Source organism: Brassica rapa, chromosome A07, assembly GCF_000309985.2.
Source record: "Brassica rapa cultivar Chiifu-401-42 chromosome A07, CAAS_Brap_v3.01, whole genome shotgun sequence".
In the NCBI taxonomy this organism is placed as follows: domain Eukaryota; kingdom Viridiplantae; phylum Streptophyta; class Magnoliopsida; order Brassicales; family Brassicaceae; genus Brassica; species Brassica rapa.
The window spans coordinates 22,689,925-22,717,441 of record NC_024801.2 but is presented as its reverse complement, the minus strand read 5'-3'; the positions used below and the strand labels follow the sequence as shown (position 1 = coordinate 22,717,441).

At 32.3% G+C, this 27,517-nt stretch overlaps 5 protein-coding genes across 8 annotated transcripts; 2 read left to right on the top strand and 3 right to left on the bottom strand.

Moving 5' to 3' along the window:
* Positions 1-947: 947 nt before the first annotated feature.
* On the bottom strand, positions 948-1,814 carry LOC103831013 (photosystem II core complex proteins psbY, chloroplastic). The gene has a single exon (XM_009106854.3). It carries the CDS (start codon positions 1,697-1,699, stop codon positions 1,094-1,096), a length of 606 nt encoding a protein of 201 aa, XP_009105102.1. The 5' UTR covers positions 1,700-1,814; the 3' UTR covers positions 948-1,093.
* A 3,569-nt stretch (positions 1,815-5,383) lies between these two features.
* LOC103831012 (ultraviolet-B receptor UVR8) lies at positions 5,384-10,692 on the top strand. Of its 4 annotated transcripts, none has more exons than XM_009106853.3 (7): positions 5,384-5,680; positions 5,946-5,988; positions 6,320-6,597; positions 6,810-7,159; positions 7,326-7,727; positions 7,795-8,155; positions 8,224-10,692. In XM_009106853.3, exons 3-7 carry the CDS (start codon positions 6,355-6,357, stop codon positions 8,473-8,475), a joined length of 1,608 nt encoding a protein of 535 aa, XP_009105101.1. In that variant the 5' UTR covers positions 5,384-5,680; positions 5,946-5,988; positions 6,320-6,354; the 3' UTR covers positions 8,476-10,692. The 4 variants fall into 4 exon arrangements, with proteins under 4 accessions (XP_009105101.1, XP_033131968.1, XP_009105100.1 ...); XM_009106850.3 differs by having other exon boundaries at positions 5,477-5,680; positions 8,221-10,692; XM_033276077.1 differs by having other exon boundaries at positions 5,418-5,988; positions 8,221-10,692.
* A 5,226-nt stretch (positions 10,693-15,918) lies between these two features.
* Positions 15,919-17,863, top strand: LOC103831011 (probable pectate lyase 5). Its single transcript, XM_009106849.3, has 4 exons — positions 15,919-16,165; positions 16,259-16,999; positions 17,099-17,237; positions 17,331-17,863. The coding sequence occupies exons 1-4, from the start codon at positions 16,044-16,046 to the stop codon at positions 17,550-17,552; spliced, it is 1,224 nt and encodes a 407-aa protein (XP_009105097.1). The 5' UTR covers positions 15,919-16,043; the 3' UTR covers positions 17,553-17,863.
* A 5,702-nt stretch (positions 17,864-23,565) lies between these two features.
* On the bottom strand, positions 23,566-24,663 carry LOC103831010 (F-box/kelch-repeat protein At4g38940). The gene has a single exon (XM_009106847.3). It carries the CDS (start codon positions 24,661-24,663, stop codon positions 23,566-23,568), a length of 1,098 nt encoding a protein of 365 aa, XP_009105095.1.
* Positions 24,664-25,749: 1,086 nt separating this feature from the next.
* LOC103831474 (agamous-like MADS-box protein AGL53) lies at positions 25,750-26,604 on the bottom strand. Its single transcript, XM_009107354.1, has one exon. It carries the CDS (start codon positions 26,602-26,604, stop codon positions 25,750-25,752), a length of 855 nt encoding a protein of 284 aa, XP_009105602.1.
* Positions 26,605-27,517: the final 913 nt, after the last annotated feature.

Sequence of the window (27,517 nt, the reverse complement as noted above, 5' to 3'; positions counted from 1 at the left end):
ATTCATTCGATCTCTTTACCTTTTTCTGTAGCTTTTCATTTCATAACAATATTTCATATATTGATTTAGATATGACATTTTAACTATCTGAATATTGTTGTGAAATATCAGTAGCTAACATATCTAATAATTTTCAAAGACCAAGAATCCTTAATCACATTTTTCTATTATTGGTCAATATGTTATACAATTGTTATTTCATTGAGACTTGATGTAAATAAAAATCATGTGGTTTTAACTCATTTTACACTGATCATATTTGCAGGCCTATAAATAAAAGCTGTTATAAATTGATTTACACTGATCATATTTGCAGGAACTGTTCCGAATAATCCATGCACCTCGTACTTGGTTAGAGAGGTTTAAGTCTCTATGTGTATTTAGCTAACTTTGGTTACTTTGACTTATATTGGGCTAATTGTGTCCTTTATGTATGGATTATGAAAAAACAATAGGTTTAAGGTTTGATACGAAACAGGATCCACCTTGAATATTTGTTAAGTTACTTCGTTCTACAAGTGCAAACATATGCAATTGTAGTCTTTGTAGTGTCACTTTGCAATACAATACGATCCAAAAATACGAACACACTATGATTTCTTGTATTACAAGTTGTAAATAGCAGGAGCACCACATTCTTATTCTATCTCCAAAAAAGTTAATTATGACCAACACATGAATTCCGACTTGCAAGTAGTTCATTCTAGGGTCAATTAGCTGCTGTATATGAAAGATTTTAAAAATATGACAAATAAATTGATGTTTCTAGAATCTCATAAGTAAGCACAAACAGAATATGACATTAGACTAGATCAAGAAAAAACATGCAAACATATACCATAACATGGGGGGTTTTTATCCTTAGCCTTAGGGTATAGTCACAAGACATAACACTAGGTTCTGGTATAGATGGATTTGAAACACCAAAATCGCATAAGGACTAGTGATGGCGGTTGAAAACTTATAAGACATCGAGTATATAGTAGGCGAGATATATATAACAAAGGATATGTCCAAAATTTTAAACATAAAAAACTGTCCATAAAACAAAGGATTAATTTTACATTTGAATCCCAACGATGATAATATATTATTACTCAGACCTCATTTTATTGAGTTGGTTCAAAGCAGGCTGCAATATATTGTAAAGAACCCAAAGTAGAGCCGGTGCAACCACGAACAACAACAACTGTCCCCTGTTGTCTTCACCTTTGGCAGCCGCTTCCGCCACCGCCGCCATCTGGTTAAATACACTGGCGGAGGCCTCCGGAGGCATAGTCAAAAGCCCTGACGCAGCGAGACCACCGCCGACGCCAAGACCCGCGACGACTCCTTTGCTCTCGCGCATCTTGTTGATCTGGTTGAGAGCTGGCTGGAGAATGTTGAAGAGCACCCATCCGATCGCCGGGACGATCGGGAGGAGAAGAGCTAGTCCTCGGTTGTCGCTACCTCCCGCGGCCGCTGCCGCGAGCTCGGCGATCTGGTGGGCAGCGAAGGCGGGTTCGGAGTAGCTGAGGGTGGAGAATACGGCGCCGGCGAGGGCGGTGCTTGTGACGGCGAGAGAGACGGTGGGTTTTAGTGGTGTTGGGAGGGTGATGAAGGGTTTTGATGAGGAGATGGGTTTGGTTTGGTTTGGGGACTTAGGAGGAGATGGGTTTAAGGACATGCATGTGGCTGATGTTGCCATTGTCGCCGCCATTGGTCGGAGGGGCTTGGAGATGAGAGAGAGAGAGAGAGAGTTGAGGAGTGAGTTTTGTGAGATGGTTTTGGGAATATTAGAAGGATGGATCAGTGGAAGTGAAAGGCTTCTGGATACTTCTCTTATCCAAGGAGGAGAGTTGGAGATTTTTGTGAGATTTGAGCCACTGATTCTATGCCACGCTTCTCTGTCTTATCACTTTGATCTTCCCTATTTTACGTTAATTTTAAATTAATTTTCTTTATTTTTTCTTTTAGTCAATCATTTTTTTCTGTAAATTAACGTAATATTATTAATATTATTATTCTGACTTTTTAAAAAGAGTCATATAATTTGTTTATATAGTGTCTATATGGATGAAATTTATTTAATAAAATATGGAGCCAACATTCGTACTAATTACGTATTTTTGTTATAATGAATAGTATATTTAAAAGAGTAAACCATAAGCATATGATTAATAATAAGATGAATTTCCTTTTAACAATTTTTTAACCACCGCTAATCCCCTATATATAGGAGAAACATTATAACATATTTTTGTAACCACATGTCATCACCACAATCATTCTTATAATCCTTTAAAAAAATATGTTGATCCATATAAATATATAATAAACTTTTTATTAAACAAACCATAAATTAATCATAAATGTTCTTCATTGTTTCCTTATATAAAAATCACGGAATTACCTAATGTGACTAAAGTATATATGACAATTAATGATTTTGAATAATAAAGGTTTGATAAAAATTAGTCTATTCTCTATCATTTTTAATTCATTTTAAAATAAATTAAACAACAACATTAACTATATAATAAAAATTTAGATTTTTTCGTATATGTTATATTTTGAATTTTAAAAAACAAATATAAATGACTAAAGTTGTTAAAAATCTCACACTGAAATTTTTGTGATCCATGGTTTAAAATTTATCTTATAACAAGATAAAAATTATTACAAAATTACATAAGTAGGAACTAGGAAGTCTTATTTAATAAATATTATATATATGCATATTAATATTTTTTAAAAATAAATTATATACCATATAAAATACATAAGTATTTTAATTTCGAATTTGATTTGAAACTTTTTGATAAACATTTTGAACAATTATTGACAATTTAATATTTAGATTTTAAACTATGCATTGAATGTTCTTAAAATTATAAATTACTAAAACTATTAAACATCTCATAAATTTTTTATTGTTATCATTGATTTAAAAATTTTGTTATAAAGAAATAAGCGATCAAAAATAATATGAGTATAAAATATTTTTAACAGATATCAATATTAAAAATATACTATATATCTATGTTAATATCATTTAAACTTAATTTTATAATATATAAAATACAAAAAATATTTGTCTGGATAAATAAAATTTATTTAAGTATTTGTACCAATTTAATTATAGACGTAATAGTTACTAAATTTTTAATTATTCAATATATATTTATTATTTCATAATATGTAAAAAATATATAATACTTGAAAATAATTTATATATAATATTTATTCCGCGCAAGGCGCGGATCTTAACCTAGTATAATAATATTTCTATTGGTGAAATAATTAATGTTGGTGAAATATCTACTTGGTGAAATATTTTGATTATTGTGGAATATAATACGGTCCAAATATAAATAGGTAATATTTTGAGTATATTTTTGTTGGAGATACACGATTTTTTTTAGTATTACTTATAATTTTTATATGCATATTTAGCGGTGGTTGCTTATAAAGATAATTATATAGACATGTACTAGTTTAAGTAATTTCATGAACAAGGTCATTTGACTCTATTCTTTTGTAGCTAAGAGGTGTGGTCACACCATCAGACTCAAAAAATCTGTTAAGCGTTGAATGATCATATGATCTAGTAACTGAACCAAAAAGGCTACTTCACCTAAACCCGCATTTGTGTCATGTTATTTGGAATAGTCGGTGATAGGAAGTGAATGCTTATACATCAAAGAAATACATATTGGCTACTTATAGTACATTAAACATTTTGGTTATTTTGATCTTTGTGTGGTATACTTATGAAAAAAAAAGTGTTATATTATAAAATTTCTCTTTTTTAAATTAGAAAAATCCATGTTTACACGAATAAGAAAAATTTATGAACCGATTACTAATTTTTCACACTCTATTTAAGTGTTTTTTCATGCAGTAATGATCCCAAAGAAGCGTCGTGAAGAGGTAAAAAGGTAAAAGAACTCCTTTCACTAATATTTGGGTCCGATTGGTAATGGCTGTAGCTTTAAATATTTTGCTGTAGAAAAAAATCTGTAGACTTTTTGCTGTGGCTTTAGATTTTATTGCTGTAGAATTTTATTGAAGCACTAAAAAATTGCTTTGGATATTTGGCTCTGCAGAGCACTTGTACAGCTATAGGATATTTTAAGAGCTGTGGTTTCAAAAAAAAATTTAAAACTTGATTGCTCTGAATTTGGTGCTGTGGAAATAAATAGGGCTGTGGACAGCACCTACAGCAACTACCAATCACCCCCAAAATCACGTAGAAAAGAGAGTTCCAGTTTCACTCATTTTACGATTCTATGACCAACTTATTGCAGCTAAATCTGACCCAAAAAGTATGAGCTCTGGTCCATATAAGAAGCTCTTTAATTACTCTTTGACCAAAAAAAAAGAAGCTCTTCACTCAACCCATATTCACTTCCCAAATACACTATTCTCACTATATCAACCTGAACTAAGAATCAGAGAGTCTTGAGAGAAACTTCTTACTTTTTTCGTGGTACTCACAATATACCATGCATGCCCATTTCTTTCCATGTGCAAGAGGTGCATTTGCGCACGGTATACAAAAGTTTACAATTTTTTTGGTTAAAATTTAGAATATTTTTTTTGGAAATTTTAATAACTTTTGGCAAACCTGTTTTTAATTGTTCTTATAAAAAAATTGTATAGAATCCACTAAAACAATGGGATGAGCATGATACCATGAACAAAAAACTATCCCGGGAACGATTTCAAATGAAAAAGGATTTCCGACTATTGGAATAAGTAGATGCTTCTCATCAAGCACGTCTCAATGTTTATGTGGATCCTAAGCAAATTCTAGTTTTATGAGAACAAACCAAATAGTTGTATAAAAAATAGTAATTTTTAAAGAACTTTTTTGGGCATACGCAAATGCACATGCTTAGAAACGGGCATGCATGCTCCTTTACCTCCAGATGATAAACATCCACCATACGCCCTTCGTTTGTTCCATCTGTTCTAATCACCCCCAACTAACCTAAGAACACGGAAGAAAATATCTTACTATCCTGAATAAGTAGGATTTCAAACCCGTCCTAGAATGAAAATTTCTCATATTATTAGAGAAAAATTCACGTCTTATTCGCAACTAAATTGTCTAAGAACATGATTAATTCGGGTTCTGGAATTTTTAACGGAAGTTACGAAACTATTTCTTAACTTTTAATTAAAAAAAACTAAGAACCGGTTCTTAAAGTTCTTATTTAAGAACCGATTTTTAGTCTTTTTAATTAAAAATTTAGAAACATTTTCTTAACTTCTGCTTAGAACCCCATCCTAAGAACTCCGTGTTGATCATTTTGATAAACAAAAAACTGTCTAAGATCATTTCTGTGGCCCATTTTTTTTTTTTACCAAAACCTTTTTTTTTTGTCACCAAGTAATTAATGGCAAATGATAGAAAAAATGGACTTGGGCTTTGGTATACAAGTGGACTTGTAAGTATTACATATCCCATTCCATCTGTTGACGCTGACACCTAATCGCTTTATTTAAGGAAAACGTATAGAGATATATAAAAAGATTGAAGCTTACCCAAAATCCAAAATGTAACAATCTTTTCTTTATAGAAATTCACGGAAGAACGAACAACAGATTCATCAAGTCCCTTCCTTTTCCTCCTCTCTATCTCTCTCTCTCTGAAAACTCCACCGCATAAATCACAATCTGTTTGGTCCAACTTGTGAGTCCCCTGAAACCATCCATGTGAATTTTTGATGGGTCCCTTCTGATCCCTCTTCTCTGTATATTCCACGATCATCACGATCTCCAGGAACAGAGATGTTTGTGTTTGGTCTTTTTTTTTCACTGATCGCTTAATATATTATTTGATCATCGTTGGTGGTTATGATCTGGGTTTGTTGTAACTGTAAACTGCTTTTGTAATCAGTTGTGTTTGTAATGATCTTCTGTTTATGATCTTATTATTGTCTTAAAAACATGAACAGCATTTCTCTCACGATCGGTGTTCTTCACTACTTACCATCAAAGGTAGTGTGACTTTGATCTTGAATTTGGTTATAAAACGGAGTTTAGATCATTTGACTGAACAATGCACTATTTTAATGATCATATTGATTTTTGATTTTTTTTTTTTTTTTTGCTAAAGATGTAAATGTCATTACTTGAAATGATGGTTTGGTTACAAATTAATTGAACCAGAATCTGCTATTAAACCCCATTATGTTCTTAAGGGTCACAAAAAAAAAGTTTTTTAAAAACCTCTAAGGATTAAGTCCAAAGCAAACCAATAACGGTGAGCAATGAAGTTAATAAGCAATAATCATATTGTTTTTACTGATATTTATTGAGTTTAAAACAGTTGGCTAGGGCTCTGCAAAACTGGAGCAGTGACCAATGGACACTACTATTACTACTGCAACATCAAATGGTGTTAGTCCTGCTGCTACGTTGCAACTCCATAGCATCATCCCAGAGAATCCGACAATAGCTATGGAGTTGCCCTCGTTTGTGTCTCTGAAACGACAATTCCTTGGAAACTCTGCTCCTGGTGACTTCTTCCTTGCTTCTTGTCCTTCCATTGCCCTTCATGTTCTCACAACATGTGACTTGGATCCTCGTGACCTTGCCAAACTCGAGGCAAGTGATGATAACTATGCTCTTTTTTTCTTCTGATATGAGATTTTAGAGGCTATAAATATTTATTTAAAAACTTTAATAAAAATATTTTTTTTCTTAATTTTGCCAACATATGTAAAAAACCTTCAAAATTAATATATGGACGTCAAGACTAATGTTTCATTCAACCCATGTGGTTGATGCTGTTCTGATTGTTTTTTATTTCTCTTCAGGCAACATGTTCCTTCTTTAGGAAACCGGCAAACTTCTCACCAGACCTTGAACTCTCCATCTCCGAAGTTGCAGCTCTTGACATTTGCCAAAAGAGGGCGATATTCAAACGTATGGGAGAGGAAGAACGCCAAGAAATCAAAAGAAAATGCGGAGGCTCATGGAAGCTGGTTCTAAAGTTCTTGCTAGCTGGTGAATTTGGTTACCGGCGGGAAAAATCACAGGCACTTGCTGGTCCTGGTCATAGCATCGCCGTCACATCAAAGGGTGTTGTTTACTCTTTCGGATCCAACGGTTCAGGACAACTCGGACATGGAACCGTTGAAGACACTTGGCAGCCACAACCAATCAGGTGACTCATCTCTCTTATGCTTCTTCGGTTCGGTAATAAGCATAAGTTTCCAGATTATGTAATATTTCTCATCAATATAATAGCATAATTAACCAGACGTTAAAAAAAATTCTTAAGAAATGTTTCTAGTCCCTAAATTCTCAGATCCGTCCCTGGTTGTTTGCAGGTCACTTAATGGGATAAGGATCATTCAAGCAGCTCTTGGCGCTGATAGAACAATGCTAATAAGTGATGCAGGTGAAGTGTATGCCTTTGGAAAAGATTGTTTTAGCGACCCTGGTTTAGAGATTCAACAAACTAAGGTCATCACAACTCCTCAGCGAGTCAAGTCATTGACGGAGATCTTCGTGGTTCAAGCTGCTATTGGATATCACTTCACAGCGATTTTGTCTAGAGAAGGCAGAGTGTATACATTATCATGGGGGAAGGATGAAAAACTTGGTCATGGAACCGACCTTAACTGTTTGTTGCCTCAACCTTTGTTGGGGGACTTGGAGAACGTCCCTGTTGTGCAAATTTCTGCTGGCTTTTGCTATCTTCTTGCTCTAGCTTTTCACCCCACTGGCATGTGAGTCTCCTTGTAATGTTTGCTCCCATTTGTTTTTTAATATGTGCTTACTGTTCTGTTTTTTTAGGTCGGTGTACTCTGTTGGATGCGGTTTGGGTGGGAAGCTTGGACATGGCTCAACAATTAGTGAGAAACAGCCTCGGTTGATTGAGGAGTTTAGTCTTTTGAAGATGGAACCGGTTATGATCTCAGCAGGGGCATGGCATGCTGCTGTAGTTGGGAGAGATGGGAGAGTGTGCACTTGGGGATGGGGAAGGTATGGCTGCTTGGGTCACGGAACAGAAGAGTTGGAGATGGCTCCTAAGGTCGTTGAAGGATTAAAAGATGTTAAAGCTGTACACGTAGCTGCTGGAGAGTACACAACCTTTGTTGTGTCTGATGATGGTCAGGTTTACTCGTTCGGCTATGGTGAAGTCAATCTTGGTCAAGTAAGTCTGTTTTTTCCTTGTTTTAAGGGTTTGAGACAATGGTCTTGATATGATCTGGATTTTAGCAGGGGGATGTGGAGGAGAATACACTTACTCCGAAGCTGGTTTCATCGTTGAAGGAGACAAAAGAGCGTGTGGTTCATGTGAGTTTGACAAAGTCAGTGTCATTTCCCTGGACTGGTCACACATTTGCAATGACGGAGTCAGGGACACTATATGCGTTTGGGTCTGGGGGGAGAGGGCAGCTCGGGGTGAAGCTTGGTGATAACATTATGGAAAGAGAAGAACCAGCTAAAGTTATTGGTATTGATCTTTCTTAGGTATTTGGAAAGAAAAATAATTTAGGTTTACATCACCATTGGTCTTTGACTAAAAGAAATGGTTGTACATAGTAGTAACAGAAGGACATTGAAGATGGTTATGGTTTTTTTTTCCTTAGTTTTGGAGGATATTTTTATTGGATATTTTGCTTTGAAAGTTGATGACAAGGTTAAGACTAAAAAATCGTGGACCCGAAACCCTAGAGTGTGTAGCGCAGGCCCACTCCAGTTAGTTGCGTGATGCCCAAACAATTCAAGCTACACATTTTCTCTACCCACTAACAACTTCTTTTTTTTTTGTCATCCACTAACAATAACATTATTAGTCCATATTAAGTGGTCAGCTAAATTAAAATAAATAAAAAAGTTATTTTAGTGTCATGTTAATTTTTCTCGACATGACACTCAACATTTATATACTCAACATTATACTTTGTATATAAAGTATACTTCAAATCGGCCATACACTCAACATTAATTAGATACTTTATGTTCATGGCATTTATAACATTAGATTGGATTAACTTATGATTCTAGAAACTTAATGTTCTTTATGGGATATAACTTAAAGAGTTCATATTCTTCTATTTCCTATTGATCAATTCACAGTTCTTTTCAATTGGCGTCTCTCGTGCCTCTCACAATCTTAAAACAACATATGTTATCAGTGGTTCAAAGTAAAGGCCGATCGATATGGTTTGATTGATATGAGTTAATAACATGATAGTCGTAAATCTTTCATATCATTTTGAGTCTGATTGGCAGGACCAGATCTGAATAGTGAGAGTAAAAAGTGACGATGTGACATTGGCTAAGAGATAAAAAGAAAACCCGCTCTTTCATTTTTGTCTCGTAGAACAGTCCAAAGTTCATAAGTATATTTTTATACATAATAGTTACTAAAATTGAACACATACATCGGTTTATTATTACATTAACACCTTGCTCTACTGACAATGAGAGTTTTCTTCATAATACCATATCATTTTGATTAAATTTTCAACTAGAATATACTAATTTCGAAATTACATTTCCATTTTTTAAATCCAAATCATGATTAACCAATGATTTCTTTCAAACATAAATTTTTTATGACGGTTTTGTGATACATATTAACAATTTTTACATATAATATAAATATCTTTCTCCATATAAAATGTGTACATAAAAATTTAATGACAGTTTTGCTGTAATTAACAATTTTGCTGAATATAAAAAATTAGTAATGGCATTTAAGTACTAACATCTTTAAAAAAATTAAAAGATATATAGTATGAGTATGAATAAAACATTTTATAATTTAAAAGAGATATTTGATAATAAAGCTACATATTTGAGCCATTCAAGTAAATTTATCTGTATACATTTGTGAATTTTAGCTGGAAAAAAATCGTTTGAAAAATATATATGAATAGTAAAGAATAATTGAAAATTTTCAAATTGTATGATGATGGGTTTCCATAAGCATAATCATCACACTAAATATAAATTATGACAACTCATTGTAAAAGTAAAAGATGTCCTTGATGACATTATATGAATTACACTTGTTATCCAATAGTAAATTAGTGCATCTTATCATCCATTTACATATAAATTATTAGAGTTACTGACTATTATAAATTTTGGATTGATTTCATACTTAATCACACATGATCCAATCATTTTGGGGTTTGAATTTCCTAAGTAAACTTTTTAGCTATTAATTTTTTCCTTGCTGCTTTGAATTTTTCGTATACAATCTTTTATTTAATAATATGTCAACAGAAATCAATTTTAGCATTAGAACTGAAAAACATACTGAACTCTAGAGTGTATAAAGCTTTCTTCCTTTTGGTTTCGGGTATGACCGGTAAGTTTGGAAGAAAATAAGAAGAAGAAGTAGAAAGGTGAAATTGAGAAGAATGTAAAAAGAGTGGAAAGGAGAAAATATAGCACATTATATTATCTGTTGTGAAATTTATTTAAAATATAGAGTACACTTTATCTTTGTAAACATTAAATGGCGAAAATTGATTGTCCATTTGATTGGTAGCTTCTTAACTGATTGTAAAGTAAATTTAAATGTATAATAAATTGTTACTCTAAAAATGTAATACAGTCGCATTTCATGATTTTCTTTAGAAGAATTTGGCTGAGAAAGAAAATACAAATTTATTTATCCCTCTAAACTTTAGGTAGACTAAATTGAGAAATTAAGATTTAGATTTGAAACTAAAAAATTAACTTTAAACTAATATATCCAAATTTGGTTACAAATAATTCCTACCAAAAAAAAAATTTGGTTACAAATAATTATATAAAAATGTTTGATTATAAACCTGTCGAGGTCCATTCCAGCATTGTATATTTTGCTTGTTCTCCTCGGCTAGTGCCATCTTCAATCTAAAACGGAATTTTGATGTCGTACCTTCACCTTTACTTCTCCTCTTTCTCATCGCCGTTCGTGCTCTCTTCTAAATCGATTGGCTAGTTATCTCATGTGAATGTTGTCATCGATTCCAACATCATCTAACTGTTTGTTTCTCCACCGTTACTCCTTAAGTCGTTTTTAGCAAGGATTATGAAAAGTATTCCCAAATATATAGTACTACTACAATAAGTTGATGGGTCGTCGGGATTTGGGACACCTTATTACACCGTAATGATTATTAAGTACTATATAATCAAATACTGATAAGAAGTAATCAAAATGCTTGACTTTTTGATAACGAACAACTTGGCACCAACATTTAACAAGTCATTAGACATTCACAAAAACACAAATAGATGCTTTTAGAAACGCTGTTACAAGCTTATTGTATATCTTTTGTCAACACATATTGTATTTTAACAAATTATTACAATATTCGAGAGGGAAAAATCATTCATGGTAAGAAATGTCAATAACGATATGAGATCAATGATTATATAAAGATATCATTATGATCCTCACATGGGCTCTCTCAGGCCATGTGACTCCCTCTTTTGTGTCACCCATTCTTCAGGGCTCTTGTCTATTCATAAATAATGTCCATACTACGTATTTAATAGGTTCGTGTTTTTATATATAGCGTAAGAACATCGTCTAACATTCTATTATTCAGTAACAGAATTTTGGTCTAATCATTTGTATTTCTCAATATTATAATGCATTTTCTTGTATTTAAATATTTCGCCTTCGTTCCGCGTACGTATGGACCGTGGACGTAGACTAATCGTATCGTCCGCGGGTGCCTCCTGGACAATACAAGGATATATTAAAGGATAAATTTAAAGTGCTTGGTTTTACAATTTTATTAAATGATTAATCGAATTCCATTCCTAGACTCCTTAAAATGGCTAATCTATTGCGATAACTATAGGGACAGTACATGCATATCTATCGTATCAAAATGTCGCAGAGTGAACAGAATCGTTCTGTTTGGCAAAAATAAACAAATAAAATCGTTCTTTTTTTTGTAACTGAATCGTTCTTATACAAGGGAAATATTAATTTACCATAGTATAACGAATACTGACTCTCCCCCCCTCCCCCCCAAAAAAAAAACTAATTATAGCAAACAAGTTAACAATGGTAAGACTCTTAAGGATTAAAAGATAGTCCCTTCAAGGTTTGTGTAAGAAAAATTTATTAGGTGGGGATAAAAACGGATTCACTTAGTTAAAACAATCTAACATTTATAAAAAAAACATTAGGTGGAGATAAAAACGGGTTCGGGTGTAATTTATGTTGATAAATATATTTTTTTTTTTTTAAGAAAGAAGTTAGCAGCAGCGTGAGGAGAATTATTTCCAAGACATAAACAATCAGGTAAAAACAATCTAACATTTATAAAATTCGATGAATGTTAAGATTAATAATAAATATTATGAAATATTAAAATATCCTTGATTTAGTTAAATTCTCCATAATACTGGTTTCATAGTTATACATTCAGTTAATCTTGCAAAATCGCAAGATAAGTAAAAGAAATGTGATTTTTACTATAAAAAATTTGTGGCTGCAAGTTGATAGAAACACATAAATTTTTACAGATTGGAAAACACCATTGTCCTTTTGAGTTTCGATATCTCAAACCTCTAAATTCTGAAAACCGAAAATAAAATAAATTTTTTGATTTGTACTCTCAAAAAGTGAGTATTTCTAGATTATTACATGTTTTTATCCTTTCATTTAGCAATTAGGAAATACAATATTTATATAAGCCCTTCTAAATATGAGTATAGCCAATTACAATACGGTTTTCTAAAACTGGTGTGGTGGATGAGAAGGACCGGTGCATGTAAGATCGGAGGGCTGACGGTGAAGGCATGTTAGAAATGAACGGTCCAGATGTTCGACCCATGAATGCAGGGGCTTGGCCAGACAAGGCTCACATGGACGAACGTGACCTTTAATTCAAACCCGAAATCGGTTTCCCATTATTGGATCTTAAACCGGTTCAGATGTGTCTTACGATATCGTACTTTTTATATAAAAATTAATTTCTGAATAATGTTAAATTTGTGAGTCAACAATAATTGGTGAGGAAATGGGTGGGGTCCATTAATCCATTGTCTTAATTAACTCTCCTAATCAGTCAAAAATGTGTTTTCGATTTGGAGAAACATAATACGAGATTATTAAATAGACCGACAAATGTAAACGCTTGTTTTTTTTTTGAAAGCTATATAATGTTTAAATGTTTCCAATTTTCTGAATTTAACCAGAGAAAAAGAGATGGTACAAACGAAAGTACAGATACGAAAGATGGGGGATACATGCATGATCAAAAGGCGAGTAAACATGTATCAACGACAATATACAGCCATAGCTAGACGTTGCGAAAATGAATAAAAATAATAATGTGTACATGTATACTCAGTCCTGTGTATACTGTGACAAAAAGTATGTACATTGCAAGGTTTGGATAGTTCGTTTAACTAGAGTTATGTATTTACATTTTTAGTTTAGGATAAACTGTAGAGTTATGTATTTATAAAGTAGTACAAGTAGGGTAAACTGTAGAGTTATGTATTTTATTTACATGTATCCTTTTAGTCTAAGATAAACTGTAGAGTTATGTATTTGTAAAGTAGTACAAGTAGGGTAAACTGTAGAGTTATGTATTTACATATATCCTTTTACAGTTGCCAAAAAGAAGAAGGTTTATCGTATGACGTTACTTTGTAACATCTGAATATCTGATGGGTGTTTTTTTTTTTGAGCAAATAATATCTGATGGGTTTATTATGTATTCTTTCATCTGACATTGAACTCCATATACAACTACGAATGTTTCAGGAAGTTAACTATTCTCTTCAAATACAATAACATTGAGTTTCAAAAAAAAAATATACAATAACATTTCGTATATATTTTTGTTTTTATTTTTGAAAAAGGGCAAACGATATATTGTAGTTTCAAAAAAAAAATACAATAACATTTCGTTATGACATTTTAAGTTCCTTTTTTTAAGTTCTACATGTTAGTGTGACAAACTATATATATATGCACCAAGCCCGGCTTTGTGCATGTGCTGGGAGCACATTTGCACAGAATCCATTACAATTTATAAAAAATTACTCCAGATTAAGCCATGAAATATTTTGAAATTACTTTTTTTTAAAGAAAAAAACCCTAAAACTATTTTTTATTCTCTTTGAAAAGGTTTCAAAATTTCTATTTTAGCACTGGGCCTCATTTCCAACTGAGACGGGTCTGATATGCGTGAATATGCTTTGTGAAATTATAATGCTCGTATTATTAAGATAAACATACGTATATACTTCTCAACCGAAAATTGGCCGCAAGACAAGCTGGTTTGATTTTTATCGTTTACTTTGTTTACTTTTGTCACCAGTATTGTTTTATTAAAAAGTCACTTTACTTCTTTTTTTTTGCTTAAAGAAATCACTTTACTGCACATCAAACCAATTAAAGGATGACAAAAGGGTAATCATTGTAAAAGGCATCCACAGTTCTTTCGTTTTGGTCTCCAAAAGCATCAGTAGTTACGTTGAAGAAAGTTAATGTACGTACGGTACACTGTGCACATGGTATCGTAACAAATGTAAAAAAAAAAGAAAATGGTAAACCATTTTCAGGAGAATGTATGTGAAAGCCATGGTGATCATGCGCATGAAAATCTGGTGTGATGCAGATCTAAATTCGGATCTTGCGAAAATTTACAAAACGTCTTGACTTCCTGACTACAGACGCGTGGTTATCGTAACAAATGTATGTATGATGTATCTGTTCTCTTCAGAGTGATGGCTCACAAAACGAACTTTTGTTTGGGGCACCCAGTTCAATTTTTTTTTTCTTTTGAGATCTAATTCTCTTTCACGTCCCTTAAAAACACTGCAAGAAATTCAGCATTATTGTTTTATTACAAAATACACAATCGTTTTGGCTTAACCAGGAATCTATTCTTTCACATGTCAAGTGAATTCTAATATATGCATATTATATTTATCCATTTGACATGTGTATAGATGCGCTTAAATTATCAGTGAAAGTGACCAGAAATATTAAACGTAGAACTAGAAAATTCAATTCTCTGTTGTCCAATTTTTTTTTTAATGTTGCTTGATCAGTTTTAAATTGGTTCCTGGTTAAGCCAAAACGATTGTGTATTTTGCTACTAGCTTTTTTAGTTTGTTGTGTCTGCTCTGTTGTATTTGCAGTCTAACCATTTGGAAACTAGCTACGTAAAATAAATCAATAATACACGCAAGTGAATTACAAAATAAATGGTTATCTCCAGGTTCTGGCAAGCTATTAAGTAAACAATGTAGTTCATAAGCTCACAAGAGCTCCCATATAGAATAACAAAATTAATCAGGTTAATTTATTTTTTTCTCTATTATATTTCTATCCAATATTTAGTTTTTTTCTTGCCATTTTTGTTTTTAGACCATTTCTAACAAGACACCAAAACATCAAATTTGGTGTAATTTTATCTCTAACACAACACCAAAATTCATAGCATCCCACCAAGTTTGATATAATATGAATAGTGTTGAACTAAATTTGATGTAACACTATTCATCACATCAAATCTTTAAAATACATATTTTATTAAGTTTCATTTAGTAATATAGTTCAATTAGTATCAAAATTTTATTTAAACATAAATAGATTATATTATTTATTTATTTTCACATAATTAACAAATTAATTTTATTTAATTTTATTTTCATTTCAAAAATAAATCACTAAACGACTATTAATATTTATCACTTACAAATAATAAAAATATAAATAACAATCAAAATGTGATAAAATAATTATTTATCAATTATAAATAAATAAAAATATAAACTGAAAAAATTAAACTGAAAACATTAAATAATAATATATATAATTATTTAGCATTATAAAAATATGTACTACATGGCTATAAATTAAAGAATCTGAAAAGAGTGGGGCTTCCATAAAATTTTTATTTTATTTTTATTAAAAACCCAGAAATCAAGGAAGGAGATTTTCTTATATAAAGAAGCCAAAGCCTTCCTCACCATTTTATCTCATCAAACAAAGACACATTCAAATCTCATAAACACATTAGTAAATAAAATCCTCTGGAGAGACAATACAAAGCATGATACTTCTTCACCAATTATCTCTGTCCCTCTTCTCATGTCTCTTCCTTGTTCTAGCTCCGACCTTCACTGCCTCCAACCATGTCTCCGACCCTGAACTCGTAGTTCAAGAAGTAAACGAGTGCGTATACAAGTTTCCTAAAGCTCCTTGAATAAAAAAGTTTATATACTTTCGAACATCCACATTATAACATTGTTGTGTATATATTTGTAGGAAGATAAATGCGTCTAGAAGGAATCTTGGTGTCCTCTCGTGTGGGACCGGAAACCCTATCGACGACTGTTGGAGATGCGACCCGAAATGGGAGAAGAACCGACAACGATTAGCTGATTGCGCCATTGGTTTTGGCAAACACGCCATCGGCGGCCGTGACGGCAGAATCTACGTGGTGACTGACTCCAGCGACAAAGACGCGGTTAACCCTAAACCGGGAACTCTAAGACACGCAGTGATCCAAGACGAGCCGCTGTGGATCATCTTCGCACGTGACATGGTCATAAAGCTAAAAGAAGAGCTGATGATGAACTCGTTCAAGACCATAGACGGCCGTGGAGCGAGCGTGCACATCGCCGGCGGCGCGTGCATCACTGTTCAGTACGTGACTAACATCATCATCCACGGTGTCAACATCCATGACTGCAAGAAGAGAGGGAATGCTTACGTCAGAGACTCGCCGTCGCATTACGGTTGGAGGACGGCGTCTGACGGAGACGCCGTCTCGATCTTCGGTGGGTCCCACGTGTGGGTGGACCACTGCTCCTTGTCTAACTGCGATGACGGTCTGGTCGATGCGATCCGTGGATCGACGGCCATTACGATCTCTAATAACTACTTGACGCACCATAACAAAGTGATGCTTTTGGGACACAGTGATTCGTACACGAGAGACAAGAACATGCAAGTCACCATTGCCTTTAATCATTTTGGTGAAGGGCTTGTTCAGAGAATGCCCAGGTAAAAAATAAAGTTAACTTTTAGAGTTATTCTCAACAAGTCCTTGAATTTTATATTATTTTAGCTAATGTCATGTAATATAATATGGGGAATTGGCAGATGTAGGCATGGGTATTTTCATGTGGTAAATAATGATTATACGCATTGGCAAATGTACGCAATTGGTGGGAGTGCAGCTCCAACGATTAACAGTCAAGGCAATAGGTTTCTTGCTCCCAATGACCACGTCTTCAAAGAGGTAATTAAGAGCTAATCTTATATAATGAATATAGTTCTATTTTACTCATATATATCATGAGTATTGAATTACAACTATTTGACTGGAAAAAAGGTGACTAAATACGAAGATGCACCACAAAGCAAATGGAAGAACTGGAATTGGAGATCAGAAGGTGACTTGTTCCTAAATGGTGCGTTTTTTACGCCCTCTGGTGGAAGAGCCTCTTCAAGCTATGCAAAAGCTTCAAGTCTGTCGGCTAGACCGTCCTCGTTGGTGGCTTCTGTGACGGGCAATGCTGGTTCTCTCTCTTGTAGAAAAGGATCTCGATGTTAATCCGATCCATCTACTTAAGCTACAATGCATCTAATTAACACAAAAGGAGGATTTGTTGGTCCTCCTATGTCAATCTTTCGTTACCCTTTAGTTTTATTATGGGAAGTAAGGGTTAAAGTTGTAAGTTGGATTTGATGTGTATATTAAAGTGTTGTATGGATCCCCTTTGGACCAATGAGTTTTTTTAAAAACTTTTTGGAGTAGGGACCAATGCATGTTGTGGTGGGGGACATGCACAAGTGCTGCAAGATTATTGTTGATATTATATTTATATGGTAATAAATGAAATCAACAGCTTAGAGCATCATTAACCCTAGCACCCCATCTGGGGTGCTTAATTTTTTATTTTTTTTTTGCTTTTTCATCTGATTTAAAAAAAAAAAAATTAAAAACGAACCAATTGCAAGCCGCCACGTAACAGTGGGACCCGCAAAACAGTGCTAGCACCAGTGCTTAATTAGGCAGAATAAGTACAGGTGCTTAATTTTGTGTGAGTCCCACCCATTATTATATTAACTAGATTTTTTAACCGCGCTACGCGCGGATAAGATATTATATGTATTTCTCAATTCTAAAAAATAATGTATAATATTGTATTATATTATTTAAAAAATATAAAATAAGACTACATAACATAAATATATTTTTTATATTTTCTTTGTAAAAATCATTATGTTGTTTGATTGTTGTACTTAATTCACATATTTGCATAGATATTTGTGATAGATGAATAACTATATTTTTATTATCAGTAAATAATATATATTTATTATATAATATAAGAAAAATGGAATTATTTACTTTTTAACAAACTTGTCTCATGTTGGAGACTCGGTTATACACATATCATATTCGAATGAAACATTTTTACACTTATCAATCTTCTTAACAATCAAGAAACAAATCTGAATATCAAAACAATATCTCATACGATCTCTTTATGGAATAACTGCTCTGAAGAAATTGAATTTATGCATAAAAAAAGACTGGAAATGGATGTGCATATGTGTTATCTAAGTCAACTTTACAAAAAACTATTTATAGTTCATATATCATTTATGTCCATCCTATTTTTTTGTCCATCATTTCTTAAACATCTTGAAATAAGTAATGCTAATTAATAATAAACTTTTTGCTCACAAAATAAAAATCAAATTTGTCTAATTATCGCTTAATTTGTCTAACTGATATATGTATTTCTCAATTCTAAAAAAATAATGTATAATATTGTATTACATTATTTAAAGAATATAAAATATGACTACATAACATAAATATATTTTTTAAATTTTCTTTGTGGAAATCATTATGTTGTTTGATTGTTGTACTTGATTCACATGTTTGCATAGATATTTGTGATAGATGAATAACTATATTTTTATTATCAGTAAATAATATATATTGATTATATAATATAAGAAAAATAAAATTATTTACTTTTTAAACAAACTTGTCTCATGTTGGAGACTCGGTTATAGACATATCATATTCGAAAGAGACATTTTTACAGTTATCAATCTTCTTAACATTGAAAAAACAAATCTACATATCAAAACAATATCTCATACGATCTATTTGTGGAATAACTACTCTGAAGAAATTGAATTTTGGCATCAAAAAAGACTGAAAATGGATGTGCAGATATGTTATCTAAGTCTGCTCCACAAAGTACTATTCATAGTTCATATATCATTAATGTACATCCTATTTTTTTGTCCACCATTTCTTAAACATCTTGAAATAACTGATGCTAATTAATAATAAACTTTTTGCTGGAAAAAAAAATCAAATTTGTCTAATTATCGTTTAAATATTTTATTAATATGGTCTAAGAAGCTTTTAAGTGATATCATAGTTTAATTTATTACTTTTTTTGTTAATTTTTAGAGGTTTTTGAATTTAAGATTTTTTTTCATATTAAGCTTCTATTTCTTTCACAGAATTGATATATATATATCATAAAAATTACCATCAAATCAGTTTTACTTATTTATTATTTTGTTTTAACTAAAATACACTTTTTAAATAATTTAATTTAAAATAAAATTATATAATAATTTGCTGTATTTTAACAATTTCATTGATTTAATTAATTTGCTTTGGTGGATAACTTAAAAAGTTTTCATATGAATCGGGGAAAGCAAGCTTATGTTGTTATATTATATTTATTTTGTGTATATAGAATCTATATATAATGCTAGTGTAATAAAGAAAGAACATTATTTTTTGTAACTTCAAAAAGATACATTATTACAATTTGAAATGAATCAAAATTGAATAAAATGGTAATTAATATTTGTAAATCTAATTGTTTAGTTGGATTCTCATGAAAAAAAAATCGATTGGTTAAACAAATGTTTCAAAATTTGTTGTGGTATTGTTTTGTCTATAAATTATAAAATTTATTGAATTAATATATTTAATTATTGCATCCTTAAATAATATTTTATTAAGACATTGACAAAATATGTTTTGAGTTGTTTTGTCAAATTGTACAAAAATCTATGCTTTTTCATATTTGTAACTTCAAAAAGATACATTATGACAATTTGAAATTAATCAAAATTGAATAAAATGGTAATTAAATATTTATAAATCTAATTATTATTTTTTTATCTTGTTTAGTTGGATTCTCATGAAAAAAAATCGATAGGTTAAACAAATGTTTCAAAATTTGTTGTGTTATTGTTTTGTCTATAAATTACAAAATTTATTGAATTAATATATTTAATTATTACGCCTTTAAATAATATTTTATTAAGACATTAGAGAAGTATGTTTTGAGTTGTTTTGTCAAAATTTTACAAAAATCTATACTTTTTCATATTTGTCACGAAAATTTATATGTTAAACTTACTTTTACAAAATTCTTAACATTGTCACGAAAACAAAAATCTATGATTTTTCATATTTGTCAACGTTCTCACACTTTCTAAGAATATATTAACTTAGTCACTTACTTATTTTTTTTTTACAAAACAAAGTATCGGAGTTTTGAAAGTTGAATTCATATTATTGTAAATGTACATAAGAGTTTGTGATTATATACTTAGTGGTTCTTATATATGTGTCCAAGAAAGTTTCAATGGCTTAGTGGTAACTGTCCTATATATATATCATACTAACACGGGTTCGATTCTCACCTTCGCATTGTTTTTTTTATTTTTTACGAAAAATAAATGAGATGACATGGCAATCTCGGATTCTCTGATTGGTTGATTTTTCTATCCTATGTGGACACCCTCTCCATGGCTTATATCTCCCTTTTAGTATAGTATATATTTTTCCTTAAGCACCCCCCTCTAAGCACCTCCATTAATGATGCTCTTAATTATTAACATCCGTGTGTTAACAGTTTTTCACTTGTAATTTAGCAGCATTTTCGCATTATACATATTTGAATCAAAGAAAAACGGTAGTAATATAAACTAATACATTATACAGCCTTTTGTCGCATTACGGCGTTTGTTTTAATGACCTTCTGTTACAACTTACAACCAACACCCAAGTTAATCACTGGATATTGCATACTGTTAGTTGAAATGTGAAATATATTATGACTTAGTAGAGATTACTATATTCTTATAGTTCTCTAGGGGTTAGAGTGTAACATGGGTATATCTAATCTTTGCGATGGTATTTAATTTGTCTGCAAGCTCTGTAATAAGTGATGAGAGGAAACTGTCAAGTGTGGTTTTTGTGAGTCTGACAAAACTAAGAACAGAATCTCCACCACATTGGACCAGATCTTGCCCTTGTGTTCCCGAGAAGAGGTGAAATTAAATTCAGCATTGGTCAATTATTGCAATTAAAGGAGAAGGAACCAAAGGAGCTGCAGTTTTTCAACGTGACACAGGATGTACATTGAATGTTGCTTTTATCTAATTAAATCATGTGACGAATGTATCATTGTCGTAATAATGTTCTAAATCGTCCGACCTCACGGATTACAACTTAAACAGAATTTGTCATTATAAGAATTAAACTTTGTCGGTGGAGAACTATTTATCTCTTACTGCTTTTGTTAATTTGGAATAAATACACTATTTTGAGCATGTGATAGTTTGTTTTTTTCTTTCTAAAATTCGGAATGGACGCAACCTTTACTCATTTAAAAGAAGAAAGAACAGAAGAGTCATGCTTCACTTTAAATCCAAATTTCAATTCAGCTATAGTACACTTTTCATACGTTTTTTTTCGTTCATGTGCAACAGTATGTGCTAAGATCCAAATGATCTGATATGGTTTCAATCAAGCAAACAAAGAAAGCTTAATGAGCTCATGAACATTGTCGGCAGAAGACAAAAGGTACAGAACCTTATTTGACTTTTGAAGTCAGTAAAATTGGAGAAGACTCACTAAAATATTAATTATCAAAACATCACAAACCAGTGATTTCTCAGTTCCATTACTGTAGGAGTAGGACCTGACAACTTCAACCTCCAACAGTTCTATTTTCTTAAATGTCCATCGTTTTAATTGGTTTTAGTTTTACAAGAGGGGCCAAAATATAAGTCCATGAATCAATACATTAGAAGTCTTATAGAATGTTACGAAAACGCAAGCTGGATAATCAATCAAAATCACCATACTTAACAAGCCAAAGTAAAATGTTTTGAGTTATCACAAACTGAGAGAAAGACATCATTCTCAGCTCGTTTGTTCCTACGTCGACGTTGCATGATATCCCTTCTGGATATTAACAACAAAACAATTCATGTTTAGTAAACGTACCCTATATCTTTCAGTGACTAACCAATATTAAGTAGTAACAAAAACAAACCCATAATCATAATCAATTCATGGCTGCAATCCACTGTTATCTGCAAGAGCTATAGGGACAGAGACCAAGGCTTCTTCAAACGCCCTAATTGCATACTGCATATAGTAACCACTATATTCTCGTTCTCCATAATATAACATATCATAATCATAGCAATTATGTAGAGCTTGGAGAGAGTGTAAGTACACAACGCCACAGAACAAAACGAAGACTCCATGGAGTTTGATCATCAAACCAATGTAAGCATTCCATCCAAACGAGCAAAGAACATGGTTCAGTACTCAACCTCATCAAAAGATATGGTTTCACCACCACTGATCAAAATCAATAGAGTTGTTGTAAACTCCTGTCATCAAATTCTCATTAGGAGCCCGATAAAACCATCCTTGCCAAGCCTGAGAGAATCAAATTCACCACTTCATGCCCGGTGCTTCTAGCATGCAATTTCTGTGAACTTGTTACATTAGTGCAGCTTTGATGTGGCCTTGAAAGCCCTCATACCAATGAAAGGCTCCACCATTGACGTAAGCTTCAACTGTGACGGGCAGAACTCGGGATGAGAGCTGCTTATTGACTTGTGAAAGCTTTACAAATTTTCTTATTTCATGCTTTTGTAGAATCTTAAAATAGGTAGGATCCAGTGTTCTTGTTGAATTACAATCAAACAATTTTGGTCACCATTCTTACTATATATATATATTATTTACATCATGAGTTCTTAGTCAATTTTGGACTAGTGACTTATGGCATATTATGTTATTCTTTTAACTCCTTAACTTGGCTTGTAGCCGCCAATCACTAGTTTCTTAAAACTTTACCATACCAAAATGTTTCGTATAGCAAATTAAGCTGGATCAATGAATAAAAGGTTTCCAATAAACAAAAACAGCATCAGACCCATTGATGAGTGTGTTGAGTGCTATGTCAACGGAATCTTCTATGTATTTCGGAAGACCACTGCGTCCATATATCACTTCTATCATTTTGGGTAATACAAGATGGAGATGAACTCCCTCATCTTAACACAGGTCTTAAAGAAAGCAAAGAATCGAGACACACTCGCCATCTTAAAAATCGATTTATGCACAAGCATGATCATCTCAAAATTCAAGACATATTTTTTTTTGTAAACTCGGAACATGTTTCTATTAAGCAGTTATAAATGCACTCCTACACTAATAAAGAAAACCCAAATGACAAGAAGTTTATAAGAAGAAGAGTGTTGTTGAATCAAAGCACAACATCTAGAGATTTCGTAAAGTAAAAACCACCAGCAATCAGACCATGATCACACCACTGAACAACTTTACCCCAAATCTGACCTCCTTCGCGTCTTTCCACCGAAATCTTCGCAAAACAAATCTCCCCAGTGACTCCTTTTTTGCGAAAAAACAAAACCAGTTTGCCAGCATAACTCACAGCCTTTGCCCAAAAATAACCAACACGTCTCATCTTAGCCAACACCTTTTTCACACCTTTCACCACTTGCCAACACTTGTGCTCTGGATCATACGCTATCAATTCGTTATCAGAAAAATGGTGGTAGTACAAAACATCATCAACAACACAAGCGTACTCCCAGAACTTCGAACTCAGCATCTTGTCCGTTTCCCATTTGCTTTCCTTTGGGTCGTAAACAAAGCTCTTAATGCCATCCGTCATGTACATCTTATCAGCCATCACCACCAGGGAACCATCACATACCTTCCTCACTGGCTTAGTCATCCCATCCTCCCACGTTTGTGTTTCTGTGTTGAACACCAACATCGCCTTTGACTTACCGCGATATCCAAAGACGTAGACTCTCCCGCCAATAACGCCAGCGACTGTATAAGACAAGGGCACAGGCATCCTCGGGAGATGTTGCACAGTGTGAGATGTACAGTCGATGATGTAAGAGTTAATCCCATCAAACACATATATCCTTGAACCCACAGCTGCAACGCTTTCATAACGAGGCATAGCAGGAAGCCCAGGGATTAGGACCAAGCCCTTGTCTTTCTTTCTTTTTCTTTTCTTTTTTGGTCTAAACCCCTTGTCTTTCTCTTTCTGGCGGAGCATATACAAACGTTTATACATGTTGTCGTCGTTGTCCTTTTCATAGAGGACAACATAGAGACAATGTTCAGTGCAGCCCAGCGAAGATCGTCTTGCGTATATCTCAGGCGACGACACGAGTGACCTGAAGTACTTTGAAACGAGGGACACTCTTGGATAGTCACGTCTCGGTACACGCGCCAAGATGTCAACCACGACGTCCTCCGGAAGTGACGTAATCGGAGACGACGACGGCGATTGCTTCTTCTCTGCCCTAATATTGGAAGACATGTCTTTAACCCTATAATTGTAACGCTCTAATCGTCAAAAATCCCTAATCTCAAGCTCAAATCAACAATCTATCTATATGTATAAAAGCTATAAGCATTGACCGCATAGGATTTAAACCACTATCTTAATATGTCAAATATTACAAAATTTCAGAACTTCCAAAAAATATTTTTCCAAAACAAAATGGAAATTCATACAAAAACAGTAAATTAACAAAAAGGTTATTAAAAAGGAATTAACATATTATAGATACTATTTTTTCAAATTAACATTAACAAATACTATTTAAATTTTCATACAAAATTAATAAAATTGATATATATTACTTTTTGAAAACTGACAAATCTTTTTTAAATTTACTATAAATTTATTTTTGAAAATTAACAATTTTAAAAAATACAATTGTTTTGAAAAATAAAATATATTTTTAAAATTACAAATAAAATAAACTAAGCTAGCAAATAGATATCGTTTAAAAATAATCAACTTGATATATACTATTTTTGAAAATTTAACAAAATTAACAAATTTTAATTAAAAGAATAGGACTTTTTGTAAATATTAAATATAATTTTAAGAGTCCGTATAATATAAACTAAACTAACAAAAATCATTTAAAATTAGCAATCTTGATAATATAATATTTTTGAAAATTGATATAAAATTTAAAATTTTGTTTGAAATAAATATAAACTTTTAAAATGTTGTTTGAAATAAATAAAATTTTATATTTATATTTCAAAGCTATAGGAATTTAAATCACATATGATTAAAAAGTTGAAGCTACATAATATTTTGTCACATAAAATTTAAAATATCAATAAAATATACCAAATCACAATTTAGTTTGATATTTAAAAATTTTAAGATTTCCAAAAATGTTTCCTACAAAATGAAGTAAAAATTAATATTCTAAGCTTATAAATAACTTTTTGATAATTTAAAACAAAAAAAATTAGACAACTTTAACATATAGACTCACGAAATTAGAACCTCTTCTATTCAATTGATTGACAACATAATAGCAAACAGACACAAGATAATAAAAAGTGTTGACCCTATAGTCAACCTATCAGTTCTTCAGACCTAAGAGAGCATCGTTCCAAAAACTGGTATCTGATTATACACTGGTTGTGTCTGCATAAACTGCTGGAAATTTGGGGTTTGTGTCTGCATCATCATCGGAGGAGGAAAAAGGGTGGGCATGAGAAGATCGACGTTGTTGCAGCCTTGTTCCCCAAGTAATAAATCCATGTAATTAGTACCGTAATTTTGATTACACTGAATCTGCGGCTGTTGTTCAAAGCTTGGAAGAGCAGAAGGGTTGGCTAATTGAGTGAGCGCACCATTCTCATGGTTAAACAACAAGATGGAGAATTTGCTTTGTGGATGATTCATCGTCGTGGTGGTGGTGGATACATCATCAACACAATTCTCGCTGCTACTACTCGGATAACTCAATAGTGATGATGCTTGATGATGATACACATTAATTAGCGAGGAATCATTAGAAGATAGATCCTGGGGTTGATCAAGATGAAGGCTTTCTTTGAGTGTCTGTAAGCAACTCTGCAATGAATCCTCAAGCTCTGACACTTCTTGGAAGAATTTGTTATCCCTTTTCCTCAAAGACTCTTTCTTGTCGCGGATCATCTTCTTGTATAGAAACCCTGAGAGGTTGTTTCTTTTCTTTCCCTTTTCTTCTTCGCTTAACATGCTGTATCGCGCTGCCATGGCTCTAACTTTGGCTTCCTCGTTCTCAGGCCAAGTCTTGACTAGGTTACCTTCGCGGTCGTACCAGATGATGCACACATCCACACCGCATAGCTCCGAGAGCTCGAACGCTTTCTTGAGAACCGTGGCCGCTCGTGCGTTGTACAAAGCAGACGAAGCTATCTTGAAGACTGTATCTTTTCTCACCAACAATTTGTTCATCTTCATTCTCGCGAACCTAATTAGGGTTTGGGACTGTAAACACTACTAATTAGGGAATCAATGCTGTAAGAAAGAAGAATGACGTTTATTACTAATTTTGAGAGTTCACTAACATATTATATAGGAATATACGAAAAAGGAAATTATAGAAAAACGAAACTACAACATCTTATAATTTCCCTTTTTAATTTCTCAAGTAGGTAAATTAAGAAAATATAGACGTTATGTTACTTGCGAGGGGTTGACACGTAAGCACACGGATTCACAGTGCTTTCTGGATCCTATTTTATTTACCGCGTTGAACAAAAAGAAAATTTACTGCGTTTTTATAAAGTAACTAAGATAGTGAAACCTATTAACTATTCTAGCAACTGAATTTATATCTCAGATATAAAAAAAATTGAAACCAAAAGCAGGTGTTATTGGATTATGTTTTTGTAAAGAGTTATGTAGATTTTAATTTCATAATAATTCTAATTTTATTCAATTATGACTTTTCAAATCTGTGTTAAGGACCATGAGGTCTTGTATTATTTGTTTATGAATTTATAATGGGTAGTTAAAAGTTCATAAAAATTTAAAATTATTAGATTCATTATTTTACATGCTAAAAATATGTAAGAAACTATTTATCTAGAATATTATATTTTTTGTCAACATGTAGAATATTATGTGATGAGAGTGTTAGATTGCCAGATCACATCCTTTATGTAATTTGAGAAACATTATATAGTATTTAAAATATGACATGTATCATTATTAAAATGTTTTTTAAAATACTTAAATAAATAATTTGGCCAATCTAAAAATTCAATATCATTTTATAAACTAACCATAAAAGTATTTATCAACGTAAAAAAGAAATAGTATTCATTTTTTCTTAAATAAAAAACCACATAATAAACTAATATGATTAAAG